Raw genomic sequence first — 16,513 nt, forward strand, 5'->3', positions numbered from 1 at the left:
AATCCAGTTCTTATTCCACCAAAAGTAGTGCACCAGCACCAAAGAGCAGACATGAAACAGATGATGAGTATTAAACTAGTCTAGGGGGTTCTGGGTTGGACATTTTATGTTTAAAAACATCAGTCTGGTGCATTTTGAGAAATAAAGTAGAGTTACAGGCTGGTGAGATTGTACGATAACGTATCTATACATGTTCATGGTATTGATTATATATCCTGTCCTATCTTTAATCCGTTTTGAAAGAAAGTGATATTTTCTATAGCGCCTCTAAAGATAGAAACCACGAGGCGCTTCACAAAAACAAAAAACATTTAAATATAAAAAAGATTTCAAAAAATGATCAAAAAACATGTTTAAAATAAGCAAAAATAGACTATTGTGATTAAGAAAGGCAAAGAAAGAGAGAGTGAGAATAGGAAAGAACACCAACTACAGCGAAATCCTCTGATGCATCCGTGCAGCTCAGTACCACACCTGTATGATGTCACTAGTTACTAAAGAGCCAATCAGCTGGCAGAGCTGCTGGTGAACGTGTAAAACTACGTGACTCAACTTAAGGAACAAAGTAGAATCCAGCTGCTGTTGTTTATTTGTTGTTGTTTATAGAAACTAAATGTATCTGCAGGGCTTCAGGCCCAGGGCGGAGTTTTAGACCTCCGACCGAACCAATCCACACCTGTTATTAATAGTGTTGTGTATTATTTACACCAGTCAGTAATGTTTACATCCACACCTGTTATTAATAGTGTTGTGTATTATTTACACCAGTCAGTAATGTTTACATCCACACCTGTTATTAATAGTGTTGTGTGTTATTTACACCAGTCAGTAATGTTTACATCCACACCTGTTATTAATAGTGTTGTGTGTTATTTACACCAGTCAGTAATGTTTACATCCACACCTGTTATTAATAGTGTTGTGTATTATTTACACCAGTCAGTAATGTTTACATCCACACCTGTTATTAATAGTGTTGTGTGTTATTTACACCAGTCAGTAATGTTTACATCCACACCTGTTATTAATAGTGTTGTGTATTATTTACACCAGTCAGTAATGTTTACATCCACACCTGTTATTAATAGTGTTGTGTATTATTTACACCAGTCAGTAATGTTTACATCCACACCTGTTATTAATAGTGTTGTGTGTTATTTACACCAGTCAGTAATGTTTACATCCAGACCTGTTATTAATAGTGTTGTGTATTATTTACACCAGTCAGTAATGTTTACATCCACACCTGTTATTAATAGTGTTGTGTGTTATTTACACCAGTCAGTAATGTTTACATCCACACCTGTTATTAATAGTGTTGTGTATTATTTACACCAGTCAGTAATGTTTACATCCACACCTGTTATTAATAGTGTTGTGTGTTATTTACACCAGTCAGTAATGTTTACATCCACACCTGTTATTAATAGTGTTGTGTATTATTTACACCAGTCAGTAATGTTTACATCCACACCTGTTATTAATAGTGTTGTGTGTTATTTACACCAGTCAGTAATGTTTACATCCACACCTGTTATTAATAGTGTTGTGTGTTATTTACACCAGTCAGTAATGTTTACATCCACACCTGTTATTAATAGTGTTGTGTATTATTTACACCAGTCAGTAATGTTTACATCCACACCTGTTATTAATAGTGTTGTGTATTATTTACACCAGTCAGTAATGTTTACATCCACACCTGTTATTAATAGTGTTGTGTATTATTTACACCAGTCAGTAATGTTTACATCCAGACCTGTTATTAATAGTGTTGTGTGTTATTTACACCAGTCAGTAATGTTTACATCCAGACCTGTTATTAATAGTGTTGTGTGTTATTTACACCAGTCAGTAATGTTTACATCCAGACCTGTTATTAATAGTGTTGTGTGTTATTTACACCAGTCAGTAATGTTTACATCCACACCTGTTATTAATAGTGTTGTGTATTATTTACACCAGTCAGTAATGTTTACATCCAGACCTGTTATTAATAGTGTTGTGTGTTATTTACACCAGTCAGAACATGTTTACATCCACACCTGTTATTAATAGTGTTGTGTGTTATTTACACCAGTCAGTAATGTTTACATCCACACCTGTTATTAATAGTGTTGTGTGTTATTTACACCAGTCAGTAATGTTTACATCCAGACCTTAGACATGAAAAAATCTATATTAATTACATTCACTGACCATTTTGCTCATCGCCATTCACAAGGAAGGGGGTAGTAGAGCGGAACGTTCTGGTGCCATGCGTGGGCCGTGAGGGCGGGGGTAAAGCGCCACGCCTGAGTCTATGCAGGGCAAACACTGCCAGTGTTTCTACAGCTCAGGCTGAGGTTTGACAAGAGTCAATAATCTGCTGATCAATTCATGTGTGCAATTTCTCAAGACCGCTTTAAGGGAGTTACCTTGTAAATATTTTACTGGAGGAAAATGTGGAGAAAAATACTGTTTACCAGAATTCAGGTGAATGGCCTGGAGGAGGGAGGCCTGGCGGCTCTCCAGGTGTATGAAGCACTGGGGGAATCCCTGTAGTATATCAGAAATTGTCTAAAATAAAAGCCAGTATTGAGCATCCCTGTTTTTTATGTCCAGTTTCACATTTTCTGCCTCGCAGAGTTAACTGGTGTTTGTTTAATGACTGTTTTATTGTTCAGGTACAAGACCTCCGTTGATCAAAAACTTACCCAAACCCATTGAGAGCCTGATGACCCGCTGCTGGTCTAAAGACCCATCTCAGAGGCCTTCCATGGAGGAGATAGTGAAGATCATGACTCATCTTATGAAGGTAAACAGTCGTCCCGCTTTGGTTTCTTGCTCTTTAGCTCTTTGCTTGTTTTCCTTTGAACCTGTAAATACAGTACTTCAGATTCTCTCTTGGTTTAGAGCCTCACAGTTTAAAGTAATTCCAGGAACTAGTCAGTACCTTTACCTTTTGCGTTGTGTTTCCAGTATTTCCCAGGATCTGATGAGCCTCTGCAGTATCCATACCAGTATTTAGACGAGGGACAGAGCAACTCTGCGAACAGTACAGGTACAGACGAAAGGCCCTCTTTATATGGCCTTTAGGGGGCGCTGTGAGCAGGTTTTATAAACAACATATAACATCAAACCCTGAAATGTACCTCCCCTGCAGAACTGTTGCCATGGCAGCGTGTGTGTGTGGTGGGGGTGGATTTCAGATTGCCTGTGGTGCTGAGCTGCTGTGATTTTCTAAAACACTATGCTATGTTAGCTAGCTTTGTTTTTCTCTACTCCACAGTTCCAGTCTAACCAGGTTTATAAACCTAAATACTGTGTAATTAAGTAAAGAATCGAAAATGTAACGACTGTTATTTAATTTTCACAACTTAAACAAAATTCTGTGCTTCTGCTGAACACGGAGTTCTTTTGCTAAATCTCAAAGATTCTCCTCATCTAAAGAACGAGACATCCTCGTTTGTGTGCAGAATTAAGCATCACTGTGTTTTGTAGTCGATGTTGAAGGGTTGGTGTTTCCGGAGTGTTTCTCTTATCCGATGGCGCCATCTAGTGGCTGACAATCATATCACACTAGTAGTTTCTCCGTTAGTTTTTTTCACGTTGCTAGTTTTTAAATGTGCTTCTGGTAGCCGACAAACAGCTAAAACGCGTTGTTTTACGAGTATTATTTTCATGTCATGCTGTGTTTTCTAGGGGTGCGACAATACATGTACCCGTATCGAACCGTTCAATACGGAGCTTTCGGTTCAATACGCATATGTACCGAACAATACAGGATTTTTTATTTTTTTATTTATTTTTATCAATTTTTCGTCTGACTATGAGATCAGTGGATCTGGGTGATCTACGTTCGACTACTCCGCCTGAGGTTGCATTGTCGAGCGCAGATCCACTTAGCACTGCCCACAGCTTGTGCCCTCACCTTTCCAAGTTGGCACTGTGTTACTTGGTTGTACCAGGGACCTCTGTCCCAAGAGAGAGGGTGTTTTCCACTGCAGGTGACATTGTCACAGCAAGCAGATCTGTACTGTCAGCAGAACATGTTGACATCCTCATTTTTCTGAAGAAAAACATGGAAGTTGATTAAATGGTATTTGGTTTATATTTAAGTGAAACTTTTATTTAAGTTATTTTTGTTGTATATGCAGCTAAGTGCCAGCACTCCAGAAGATGAGTGTGAGGGGGAGTTCCATAAAAGATTGGTTCATTTTATAGGGACCTTATTTGTTTAATTGCTGAAGAAGAAAAAAAGCTACTTTGGTTTTCCACAGATTATTTTCTTAGTTACATAAGTTTGCTATTGTAGCATCATTTAATTTACAAAATTGTACTTTTGAGTTAAAACAAATATTTGTAATAAATTTCAATGAATGACAAATTAAAAAAGGCATGAATACTATTTTGTTTGTATCGAAAAAATATCGAACCGTGACACCAATGTATCGAATCGAACCGAACCGTCCATTTTGTGTATCGTTGCACCCCTAGTGTTTTCATATATTTATATTTTAGAGATGTACTTTTCCGTAAAAAGTTCATCAACTCTGCATCAGTCGAGGTATTCCTTAAATTTGAAGCACATAAGCGGTAGTCTAACGTCATTGGTTAGTTCTGGTCGGCATTCAGTTTCCTGTTGCACAGAGCTCTGCGGGGCAGGGGCGTGCTTACGTGATGTTACATCACTTTTTAAAAAAAAATCATATATAATTTCTGAAAGGGGAAAACTCCGGAAAGATACTTTAAAGAACTACAAAAGGTGAGGAGGGATGAGGTCAGAGGGAGAACATGGTGGAGGAGGTATGTAAATATTGAACTGCAGTCATGTCAGGAAACGTAGGGTTAGGTTATGTAAACCCTGGTTCTTTGATAACAGAGGGAGGTGTTTCACTATGGGAATCGCCCTGGCGTGACCAACTACGGAAGCTCCAATGGCATCACGTCTGTCCCTGACAGACCGGTTGTGCCGTGCCCAGGCTCCGCCCACCCAGTACATCCACGACCAATTGGAAAGATTTCTTACCGTTATAGAAGAAGGGAACTGTTGGAGAAACATCTCACGCTGTTATCAAAGAACCGGGGTCTACATAACGTAACCCTACGTTCTTTTTCTAACTTCGTTCGGTGTTAGGGTTACTGTGGGAGATATGGCCCACTCCCGGATTGCATGTCCATCCCAAAGCGAGCTGCAGCTAAATTCTGCTTAACCACTAGGCAGACGCTGTGCATCCTGCCTCCAGCACTGAATGCGCCAGTGAAGGTTGAGACACATCCAGCCTGTAAAACCACACTAAAGTTAGCGGCGTGGCCCAGCTAGCTGCTGGACTGACACACCACGCCCGAGATGTGGCCATGCTCCTTGTAGAATGAACCCTCACTCCCACAGGGGGTTCAGCACCCTTACACCTATATGAATCGCACCCTTGGCTAATTGATACCCTCCGGTCTCTACGCACCAATCTTAGAGTTGCGGAACGGAAATGGCGCAAAACAAAAGATCCTGGTGATCAACTGAAATTTCAGGAATTACTGTCCTCATTCTCTGCCAGCATCACTGATGCAAAGTAAGCTTTCCACACTGACAAAATTCTCAGCTCTTCTGATTCTCAGAAACTATTTTCAACATTCAAAACTCTGCTCAACCCTCCGTCTCCACCTCCTACCAACAATCTATCAGCTGACACCTTTGCCTCATTCTTCACTGACAAAGCGGCAGCTATAAGCAAACAGTTTACTCAACTGGCCACTCCTGAACATTCGCTACCACAATCTCCTTCTAGCCCAACCATCTCAGGCCCTACTGCTTCATTTTCCTCTTGTTCCCCTCTCACTGAGAACTGTGTGTCCAAGCGCTCAGATTCCACCTCTCACGGGCCAGGCCACATAGTCGGGCGGTCTGAGTGAGGGTGATAAATCTCCCCTCTGGCCTAGGACAGGAGATCTCTGTGGACAGGCGGGAGCCAGGGTTTGGCCCAAAGCATTCGGATTATTTCTGCCACCCATGGCTTGGATGGCCACAACGGAGCCACCAAGATCAAAGACAGGCCCTGTTCCCTTACTCTTATTAGAATGGAGGAAATCAGACACAGAGGAGGAAACGCGTACAGCAGCACTCCCGGCCACTGGTGAGCCAATGCGTCGACTCCCAGAGGCACGTCCGCTTCTGGCAGGGAGAAGAAGAGTAGGCAGTGGGTGCCTTGCCATGAGGCGAAGAGATCTACGGTAGCCTGACCGAATCTCTGCCATATCAAGCTGCCCGCCACGTGTGTTGCCCGGACTGAGAGGAGTCAGGAGCTGCACCACACAATTATTTCCTTGGCTAGTGAATGCAGCTGTAAGGAGCGTGTCCTGGCCTGACGAATTATCTAATCTACCACCGTGGTGAAGTCTGTCTTCACTAAGACATTTCGGTCCTTTAAGTAGGGCAGGAAGTGCTTTAAAGCTAGAAACACTGCTAGGAGTTCCAGCACATTTATGTGAACCAGTTTCAAACTGCGTGACCAATCGCCGTCCACTGCTCTCCCCATCAAGGTGCCCCCCCCCAACCTTTAAGGGACGTGTCTGTCGTCATGGTAACTCTGGACACCTCTGCCCCTAGCAGAACCCCAGTTGTGAGAACTGTTCGGTCTCTCTAAGACTGGAGAACTGACGCAGGAGTTATTTTCACTCTGAGGTGGAGATGGCGGCGGGAGCACAGTCGTAACGACCTCACCCACCGTTGGACCTCTCATCATACGAAGCCCCAGTCGCACCACAGAAATCCTTGATGCCATGAAGCCGTGAAGGCGCAGGCAAAGTTTGTTCGAGGCACGTTTTCCTAGCTTTGTGAAGGACGCAATCCTCTCTTCTGACAGCGAGATGCAATTAGAGAGAGAGTTTATCTGAAGACCCAGAAATTCTGTGCACTGTCTGGGGAATAAACTGCTCTTTGTCCAGTTTATTTTGAACCCCAGGTCGGTCAGATGGTTCTACACCACCAGCGCGTTGCAGGTTGCTTGCTTCCAGTAGGGAGCGCAAATCAGATAATCGTCTATGTAACAGATCATTCTTATCCCGCGAAGAAGAAAATGTCATTTCTATAGCGCCTCTCAAGATAAAAATCTCGAGGCGCTTCACAAAAACAAAAATGTAAAAATATAAAAAAGAATTTAGAAAATTGTTAAAAATAAAATGTTAAAGAGAGAGAGTGAACAGGAAAGAGGGAAACCAGTGGATCCTGAGGAAGGTGGAATAGGTGGGGAGAGCAGAATAAAGAGAGAGAGGTGAAGAAGGTCATACAAAAGCCAGCTTGAACAAGTGAGTCTTCAGCTGCTTTTTAAAGGAGACCACTGAGTCCACTGATCTCAGGCTCAGGGGAAGAGAGGTCCAGAGTCAAGTCAGTTCGGCGAGTCCTCAGAGAGGACAGCGCCGCCTCCACACACTTGGTGAACACCCTCATGCTAATGACAGCCCGAATGAGATGGTCTGAAACTCCTAGGCTGTGCCTTGATGGGCAAACCTGAGAAATTTCCTGTGTGGAGGATAAATAGAGATGTGAAAATAAGCATCTGAGAGATCGATCGTGACAAACCAATCTCCTGGGTGGATGGAACGGCAGAGTGTTTTTTGAGTCAACATTCTGGAAGTGTACTTGCATAAGTGTTTGTTTAACAAACGCAGGTCGAGTATGGGACGGTGAGATTTCCCAACCTTTGGAATGAGGAAAGAGCGTGAATAAAAACCCTGGTGGGCCTCGTCGCTCGGCACCATCCTGATCGCTTTTTTGTTCAACAGTGAAGCAATTTCTTCTTCCAGGATATGCGCCGAATCCTCTTTTGCTGCTGACGTTATTATCCCGTTGAAACGGGGCGGTTTTGAGGCAAACTGAAGCCTGTAACCCAGACGGAATGTCATCAGAACCCAAGAGAGCTGCGCATGCGCGCCACCTCTCGGCCCGAGCCGAAAGCAAGCCGCTGTTGGGTGACGTCATCTCCATCACCCTAGCAGCCTCGACTCGTCCCGTGGGAAGAGCGAGAGAGCCCTCTGCTCAGTGTAAAGGGACCTGATGGGGCTTGTTTATTTTTTGTGGGGAGCTTTCTGGCCTTGGCTGAATGCCTGGCTGCAGAAAAGCTGTCTTTATTTTTAAACGATCCCCATGAACATTTTTGCACACATTTGGGAGCAGAGTGTTTGGTGACACTGACTGTGTGCCCATTTGAAAACTGAGACGATACATTTTAGATGGGAGAGCAATGCTAGATGATGCTGATATGGATCTGCGGTTGGGGTGAAGGTGGTATGCCACTGAAGGCTCCACCGCTGGGGGTTCGGCCAGCCCCAATTCTCCCATCCCATGCACCTCCTGTTTAGAGCATCCCTTGGTGGGGAGTTTTCTCTTAAATGGGCTAGACCAGTAACGGCCCATTTCTCTCATGCATGCTGGCGCAGCCGGCAAGAGCTGCTTGGGTGGAGAGGAGGATAGTGGGAGCCTCTTACTATCGTACAGGTCTCGTTCCACCCCTTCTGCCCCTTTGGGGGCCGTCTACTGAATGATGAACTTTGCTGCTGCTTGTCTGCAAACCTCGTACAGATCAGCATCCCCCTGTGATGCCACCCCAGTGCCACTAGGCGGCCTAGTGTGTTAAGCTGGGAAGGTGGAATCCTCTTCCTCCTCTTCCATGTCCAAGTCGAGGAGGTCTGAGTTCGCATCACCTTCGGCTTCCGCGGTGACTGTTCCTAGCGAAGTGTACCAAGTGACTTAGAAGCACTCAGCGCAAATCCAGACAGCGTTGGGACCGCGTTCGGCAACGTATCCTCACGATACGCCTGGGAACAGTTAAGCAGCTAGCCAAGATAGCCTGAAAATCGCCGAGGGAGCAAAGTGTAGTTTCTCACGGGAAGAAAGCGAGAATGAGTAGGAGGGGGTTGGTAGGCCATGGATATACTGGGTGGGCGGAGCCTGGGCACGGCACAACCGGTCTGTCAGGGACAGACGTGATGTCATTGGAGCTTCCGTAGTTGGTCACGCCAGGGCGATTCCCCGTAGTGAAACACCGGGCGAAGTTAGAAAAAGAACCACAGAAACATTGTCTTCTCTGTCATAATGCTCATGTTGGCCTGAAGGACCAGTAAGCAGTTATTAAATCTACTTTTACTCCAGATGTTCCATTAGATCCATTTAATAGAGTCAAAGTGATTTAGTGAAACTGACATGTGCCTGTGAACCTTTTTATTGGAGTCTGTGGTTTTACTGTCAAAAGTCACAAAGAAGATGTTTTCTGTGTGATAAAGATAAACATTCATCCTGACTTGTATGTTGTAATTCAAGTCTCAGGCTTGGACTATACTGGCACCAGCACAAGCAACAAAAGTGATGTGAACATGGAGCACAGTGATTCTCAAGGAAGCAATGACACCATCAAGATCACGCCTCAGTTTGCACCTTATTTCAAACCAAAGGTAAGACCAGAAAAATCTACTGCTTCCAGTCATCCAAAGGACTTCAGATGAAGGAACTGGAATTCTTTGGGTTCTTGAAGATGCTTCTCTTCTTATCCGAGGAGCTTTGTTCTTTCTGACTGGAATATGCGAGAAGATACAACTATCTGCACGTCTTCCACTCAGGCTGGTGCTCTACAGCTGGATGACCTTCAGAATGAGAACCAGGAGAGCTTTAGCACTAAATATTATACTTATTTGAGTGCCCCAGCTCTCCTGGTTCTCATTTGGAATGTGGGAGGGTCAAGCTTATAAACTGTAGCTGTCTATTGTTGCTTAACGAACTGAAACTACCTATGAATACCCCCTGCCTCCTGAGGAGTTGTTGGAGTCGTTAACTCCTATTGTGTGGGCATGGCTGTTTTAGTAGATGCAGGAGGGTGTGAGCTGGAATGAAAGTGTTTTGGAATCAGGTTCAGAGCCTCATTACAGGTGCAGGGAAGATGAATCAACTAAATGTCTTCAAGAAACCAAAGAAGTCCAGTTGCCCTCATTTGAACCCTTTAGGATTACCATGACTGGATGAGTCAGAACCTTCACCACCTACGCTGCCAGCTTTTGGTGCTTTTACCAGGGTGGGGTGTTCTCTTCAGATCCTTTTGTCGGGGTCATTCGGGTTTAGACGGGGTAGTCAAAGGTAGAACATGTCATGAACTCAAGTTAAGGCCCTTGAAAGTAATAAACACAAAAGTGACTTGGTAGTCTCTTTTTGTCAGTCCTCCATTGTTTAGTAACTTTTGCATTAAAGCAGAGTTTTTGTTGTGATGAATCTTTGTGGGGCGCCAGGCAGGACCTGCATCGTGGATGGGATTGGTTCTGTTGCTCATGTTTGTACTAGCAAGAGCCTTTTCCACCTCACAATAACGGTTTTCCTTTAGCTAGCTGACCCGTCATCCAAACACAGGTTATCTGGCATAGCAGCAGAGAAAACTCTTTTTGTGTCCACAATCTCATTCTTTTGGTCGCTACCTAAAGCTCGTGACCATAGGGTAGGAACGTAGCTCGACCAAGAGCTTCACCTTCCAGCTCAGCTCTCTTCACCACAACAGGTCTCGGTACAGCTCCCGCATCTCTGCCGATGCAGCACCAATCCACCTGTCCACCTCCTGCTCCGTCTGTCCTTCACCTTGAACAAGATCTAGAGATACTTAAAGCTGTTTTAGAAAATTTAGAAGACAAATAGGCTCCTTCAGACAGAAGACTCGTACCCCCACATTACGTTTGGGCCTGCCAGTTCTGACTGGCTTCCTCCCCCATCATCGAAGCCAACTCACCAGCAGGTAGTGGTCAGTGGACAGTTCCACCCGTCGCTTCACCCGAGCGTTCAAGACATGTGGCCGCAGGTCAGATGAAATGATGACTAAGTCGTTCATCGAACTTCGACCTCAGGTGTCCTGGTGCCAGAAGTACATATGGACACCTTTATGCTTGAACATGATGTTCATTATGGACAATCCATGACGAGCACGGAAGGACTTGGAACTGCAGGTTGATGCAGAAGCACAAACAACAGTCGGGACCCGTCATCCCACAGGGAAGTGGAGGGAAGCTACCCTCTCGCTCACCGGGGTAAACTCAAACGTACAGGCACCAAGGCCGGCCAGCAAGTGTGCCCGTCCCTCAGCTCCTCTCAGGGAGAGCAACTCCGCACTGGTAAACTGGCCAGCCAGAGCCATGCGCTGAGGTGAGTCAAACTATATCTAGCCAGAAGCTCTCAACCTCACACACCAACGCAGGCTCTCTCTCCATCGGAGTGGTGACATTCCACACACCGAGAACCAGCTTCTGTAGCCGAGGATCAGACCACCAAGGTCCCTGCCTTCAGCTCATCAGTGCTGTGCGTCCCCTACCCCCAAACGGGCCACTGCTTGTGACTGTGTTGGTAGTAAAATGCATTTCAGGGGTAGTAGAATTTGTAGTAAAGGTGATAAGTTCAGACCTTGCTCGTATCACGTTTCAAGAGATCATCAGCAGCATTGATCGTGTTAGGTGTTTAAAAGACTCGTGTGTCTGGTGTTTGAACAAGTGAACCGGAGCTATCCCTAGTCCAGTAGGTTCAGATAAAACGTTGGTTCTGTGCCGTAGATGTAAATGTGTTCTGCCGTTCTTGCAGGGAGACCCGTCCAGGACCCTGCCTTTGTCCGGGGGGGACAGTGTCGAGAGCCTGCCTACACGAACTCATTGCTTGACTTCCTCCGACAGCAAAAGAATGAGCACTGACCTGTCTGAGTTGGAGCCCAAGATGCCGTTTGCACCTGCAGGTATGACCAGGTGTCATGTGACCTGAAACAGATAGCCACTGAACTGGCTTGGCCCTCTTGATTTCTGTTTGTCTTTATTCATAGTGAGGGTAAAAGCATGCAGTTTAGTCCGGTTAAACCTCGTTCTAAAACCCAAATCAGTCCCAACACAGGAAGCACACATCAGTGCCGTCATGCTGAGCTGTCATGTTTACAGTCAGGGTTTCGTCTCAGCGTGTGTTTGTTCTATTCAGTTCAGTTCAGTAATACTTTATTAATCCCAGAGGGAAATTAGAGTTTTTTTTTCTTTTTTTTCAACCCTAAAAAGTTCTGTTGCTGCTCAGACTTGGATGCTGATTTAACACTTTGTCTTTTTGTTGCTTAGTGGAACTTCTCCCAAAAGCACTGCAGATGAATACTTGCTGTTGTGTTGGTTGCGCTGAAGCACAGTGGTCAACAGCATGCCAGTGTAGCAGTGCACCACACTGCTACACTGGCATGCTGTTGCAGTGCTCCTGGACGGGGCAGGGTGCATGTCTGTCCTGCACGCACACGGTATGCTCTGCATGTATGTAGCCCACGTTAGTCCTGTGGTGGGCCTGCATTCTGTCAGTCTGCATGCTTGTTGTGTATGCAGCTGTATGTGTGTGTGTGTGTGTGTGTGTGTGTGTGTGTGTTTTCGCAGCACGCCCCCTGTATAAGCGAGGCCACCGTAAAACTGCATCCTATGGAACCATTCTGGATATCCCCAAGATCATCGTCACAGGTATCGCTGGACCACCGGGCTTCCTGGTGGTCGGGTAGAGCTTGCTTGGCTGAGTCTCTGGGTTGCTGTCACCTGACCTGGCTCTCTATGTGTGTTACTTCAAATTATCACTGCTCAGTTATTCAAACTATCACAACCACTATAATTCAGTCGCCCACTGAGTCATGGCTCATCTCTGCTGTAAACAGACAGGAAATGCCGCAACTTGGTTTGTCAAAGTAAGAGCATTACTAGAGATTCCATCCTTATGCAGTGGAATATTATACCTTCAGAAATACTTTGGTGTCCAACACGTTTCGTTATGAAAGCCTGACGTTTAAGTGTCTGAAGCATCCACTTCTCATTTTAAGGAGCCTGCAGACCCTGGTTTCCATCAGTAGGTGGCAGAGTTGAGTTCTTTACTGGTAATTTCGTGGAGTAAAAATGATGTGCTAAAATGTAGTTATATCTTACTAAAATCAACCAAGATCAACATAAAAGTCAGCAGAATGGGACAAGAGTTATAGTTTTAATGTATTTGTGATCATTTTGTGTAGAAACATCTGTGTTAAATATTACTCCGTATATTTGTTCCTCCCTATAAAACGTACTGATGCGGTATTTGAGCGGGTCCTGGAGTAACACACATCAGAGTTGCCTCATGTCTGTTGAACTTTTCCTTTTCCTGTAGCTGTGAGGAGCAGATCATGAGTTGTTAGCAAAACTTTCTCATCTCTTAGCAACTTTTAGAGGATCTAGATTTTCTCTGCTGGAAATTGGCTCTGACTTCCAGTAAAACCAAACAGCTGATGGTTGGTTTAGTGCAGTAACACAGATGAGATCAGTTTACCAACTCATGACTCTGTCCCCTCTCTGGCTTGGCTTCAGAAAATTATGGGCACAAGGTGTGAATCAGCTCTCCCGTTCTTCAGGACTCGTCCTTGACCTTCATGCATAAAGGACTCACTGCTAGCATGTCTATTTTCCCTGTTCTTGCTCTCTTTACATCCATTAACTTTGAGAAGGCCTTGTTGATTAATTTCCCTCTCACTGAGGGTCAGAGCTAATTTTGGCTAATGTTAGAGGATAGATCTGAATGAGAGGAACAGAGACAGAAGCGAGAGTGAACCTGAGTACACAGATGAACCTATTCACGTCTAAACCTGAATCTCTCATGGCAAACAGGAGTCAGTCTGCGTGTGAGCTTTAGGTCATTGTTTAGATTGAAAAGGATGTTTTACAGCTTTTCTTAAGCAGATGTTATTCTGGGACATACGTGTACGTTTTCGTAGCCGTGGCGCAGCTCCACGCCTCAGCCTGTGTAGGGGAAACACTGGTGTGAGTAGGTAGGCTGACCAGCCAGCCCCATGCTTCTTTATGGGAAGCATTGGGTCTGGGAACTATCCTATTCAAAAACCCCACCAACTGAGAATGCTAACTGAGCCAATCAGCGCTGAGCAGCGTACGTCACACGTTGACTTTCTCATAAACAACGAAGGCGGCGTCTGAAGCGGAGTTCGCTGCGACTGTTTCCTCTGTTCTAATTGACTTGAACATGTCTTTAAAACCACAACAAGAAGCACTAAAAGCTTTTCTTCTAAAAAAACAAAGATGTTTGCGCCCTCACCAGACGCCGTTTTTGACTACAGCTAAAATCAACTACAGTGTTGCGCGGTACAGTCCTCGTTTACGCCTTTTTTCCGATTGGTTATTTTAGAGCTGGCTAGCCCCGCCCCTCATGTGCCTCTCTGCCTGTGAGTAACCAGACTCTTTCTCTGTGTAGAATTAAACAGAGGACGAGCCTGGGTGAGTAGGTACAGCTCACTCCGTCAGAAGTGTCCTTCACTGAGCCACTGAGCAGGAACGAGGCTAAATTGGTCTGCCTCCAAGTCAAACTAAGTAGAGCCACAGTTTTCTGAGTGTCCGGATCCGTGTTCTTAGCAGCCAACAACCAACCCCTTTGCTACTAGCCATAGCTCTGCTCCATGTTTTGGTAACAAAGTGTTGGATCTTCTATGCTAATTTCCCTTGTTGTGATGTCACAAAAGGGGATTTTTGAACTGGCTCATTTTAGGAACATAGTTCCTGACACTAAACTCTAACAGATAATGGATGGTGGTTGTTGTTCGTGTTTGGAGTGTACAGAGGCAGTAAAGACCCACATGGCAGCACCAAGGGATGCTAAATATCAGATTTTCTTATTGCATCTTTTAAAACCTTAGCTCTTAAGGACAAGTTGTGATATTTAGTGATAGTTTAATTTTTTTATCACAGTCAAGATCCAAGTGCTTGTGTTGTTTGTGTGTGTTTATGAGTTTTTGTATTTTGTTTGTGCGTGTGTGTGTGTGTGTGTGTGTGTGTGTGTGTGTGTGTGTGTGTGCTCGTTTAACTATCCTACTTGGAACCAAAACTGGCATTTTTACTAATCTGAAGACCGATGGGCCGTATTAGGACCAAAACCCGGTGCTAATACGGTGGGCCCCCTATTTTTGGTTTAGAGGTAAGATGTGAATTGACTGTTTGTTACAGGTAGGTTGAGGAATGCACTGGTTAGGGTTAGGGTTAGACATAAATGCAGTTAATAAAATGAATGCAAGTCAATACAAAGTCCTAAAATGGATAGAAAAGCAAACTTGTGTGTTTGTGTGTGTCCCCTCATGTGTTGTAGTTTTAGTTTGCCTTAGACCTTTCACTGGCCTGTGCTACCTAACTATCTTATATAGTTGATTAATACAAAACTTGAATACTTTTTAATGTTTTGTGCTGCATTTAAACTTTTAAAATCTATAAATGAGTTTATTGTGACATAGGCGATAAATACAAATACAGTCGTGTCATAGAAAAAGGGTCCTTCTTGTGAACATTGAGCAAGTGAAGTGAGCGATTTTTCTTCTCTGTGTGATGATTTTAGATTAGTCTAATCCACAGTTGGCGTTTCCGAATTGCTGGGTTTCACTTAACGTTGCATCTTCATCACCAAATGCAGATGGGTGTCCGGGAGTAGCCGGCGTTGCACAAAACACTACTGACTTTGGTGACTGGGCGTTAAAATGCTGAAATTATATGTCTTTGGTTATTACAATCACTGTAATCGGGACAAAGACAAATGTAGAGCGCCACAATGGACTTCATTTAAAAAAAAGCGTTCTGAAAGACGCCTGCAGAGGTGAATCAGTAATCTACGACTTAAAACAGGAGCTGAAACGGACGATGCTGGAGTTTACAGCGATCACATTCTAACAGGTAACAGATTACTGAGTGTTTTATTAACCCTCCCACTGTCCTAATGGGATATTATCATGAGTTAATGAATTAAAACTCACTACCAAGCAAAAAGAAGACGATCGTCATTTAAAGCTTCTCTCCGGATCAATAAAAGGTGACCCAACCTGAAATAAAGCAGCTGTAGACTTCCAGGCTTAGAAAAGGCTTTCGTTTGGTTTGCAGTGATATGAGGAAGGCAGCACGAGGTAGTTTGTTGCTGATCGCTTCAGCGCTGGGTAAATCCTCCACAGTGTATGAAAAGTGCGACTTTTAAAACTATAGCAGTCGTAACCTAAAAGAAGATGTTTTTTTTTGTTAGATCGCGTCTGTGCCAGCTCATTTAAAGCCTTAGTATTATCGCTTTCATCCATCGTGCCGTGTCTTATCTCAATGTTTTGTTGCGCAGTAAAACACTTCCTGTCCCCCATTTGAGTTTTGCGTGGCTGCAGACATCATGTGAGTGAAACCCAGCAAAACACTTAGAGGGGAAATAAACCAGTTTCCAGTAAACATGAATACTGTGGTCTGTTCCACTTAGTGGGGCAAAAAAGTATTTGGCAGCCAGTGCTTATGCCACGTGGCCCACCTAAAAATATTTTAGAGCTTTGTAATTTGTAATCATCATAAATACACTTGAACTGTGAGAGAGATAATGATTAATAAATCCAGACAATCACATTTTACGATTTATTAAAATTATAATTGATTAGGCTTATATAGTGCTTTTCTAGGCGCTCAAAGCATTCACATACTACATAACCACAGCCGCCCTGGTGCAGTCCGACAGAGGCGAGGCTGC

General features: G+C 44.1%; 1 protein-coding gene across 2 annotated transcripts in view; it reads left to right on the forward strand.

Moving 5' to 3' along the window:
* Positions 1-16,513, forward strand: part of map3k7 (mitogen-activated protein kinase kinase kinase 7) — a 42,423-nt gene that overhangs the window by 12,569 nt on the left and 13,341 nt on the right. Inside the window, exons 9-13 of one of the 2 annotated variants that reach the window (XM_054733761.2) lie at positions 2,667-2,797; positions 2,962-3,043; positions 9,296-9,426; positions 11,579-11,726; positions 12,391-12,471. In XM_054733761.2, the coding sequence (XP_054589736.1) occupies positions 2,667-2,797; positions 2,962-3,043; positions 9,296-9,426; positions 11,579-11,726; positions 12,391-12,471 (573 nt within the window). The remainder of the gene's footprint in view (positions 1-2,666; positions 2,798-2,961; positions 3,044-9,295; positions 9,427-11,578; positions 11,727-12,390; positions 12,472-16,513) is intronic. The other variant, XM_054733762.2, reaches the window with a different exon arrangement.

Source organism: Nothobranchius furzeri, chromosome 3 (genome assembly GCF_043380555.1).
Source record: "Nothobranchius furzeri strain GRZ-AD chromosome 3, NfurGRZ-RIMD1, whole genome shotgun sequence".
Classification (NCBI taxonomy): domain Eukaryota; kingdom Metazoa; phylum Chordata; class Actinopteri; order Cyprinodontiformes; family Nothobranchiidae; genus Nothobranchius; species Nothobranchius furzeri.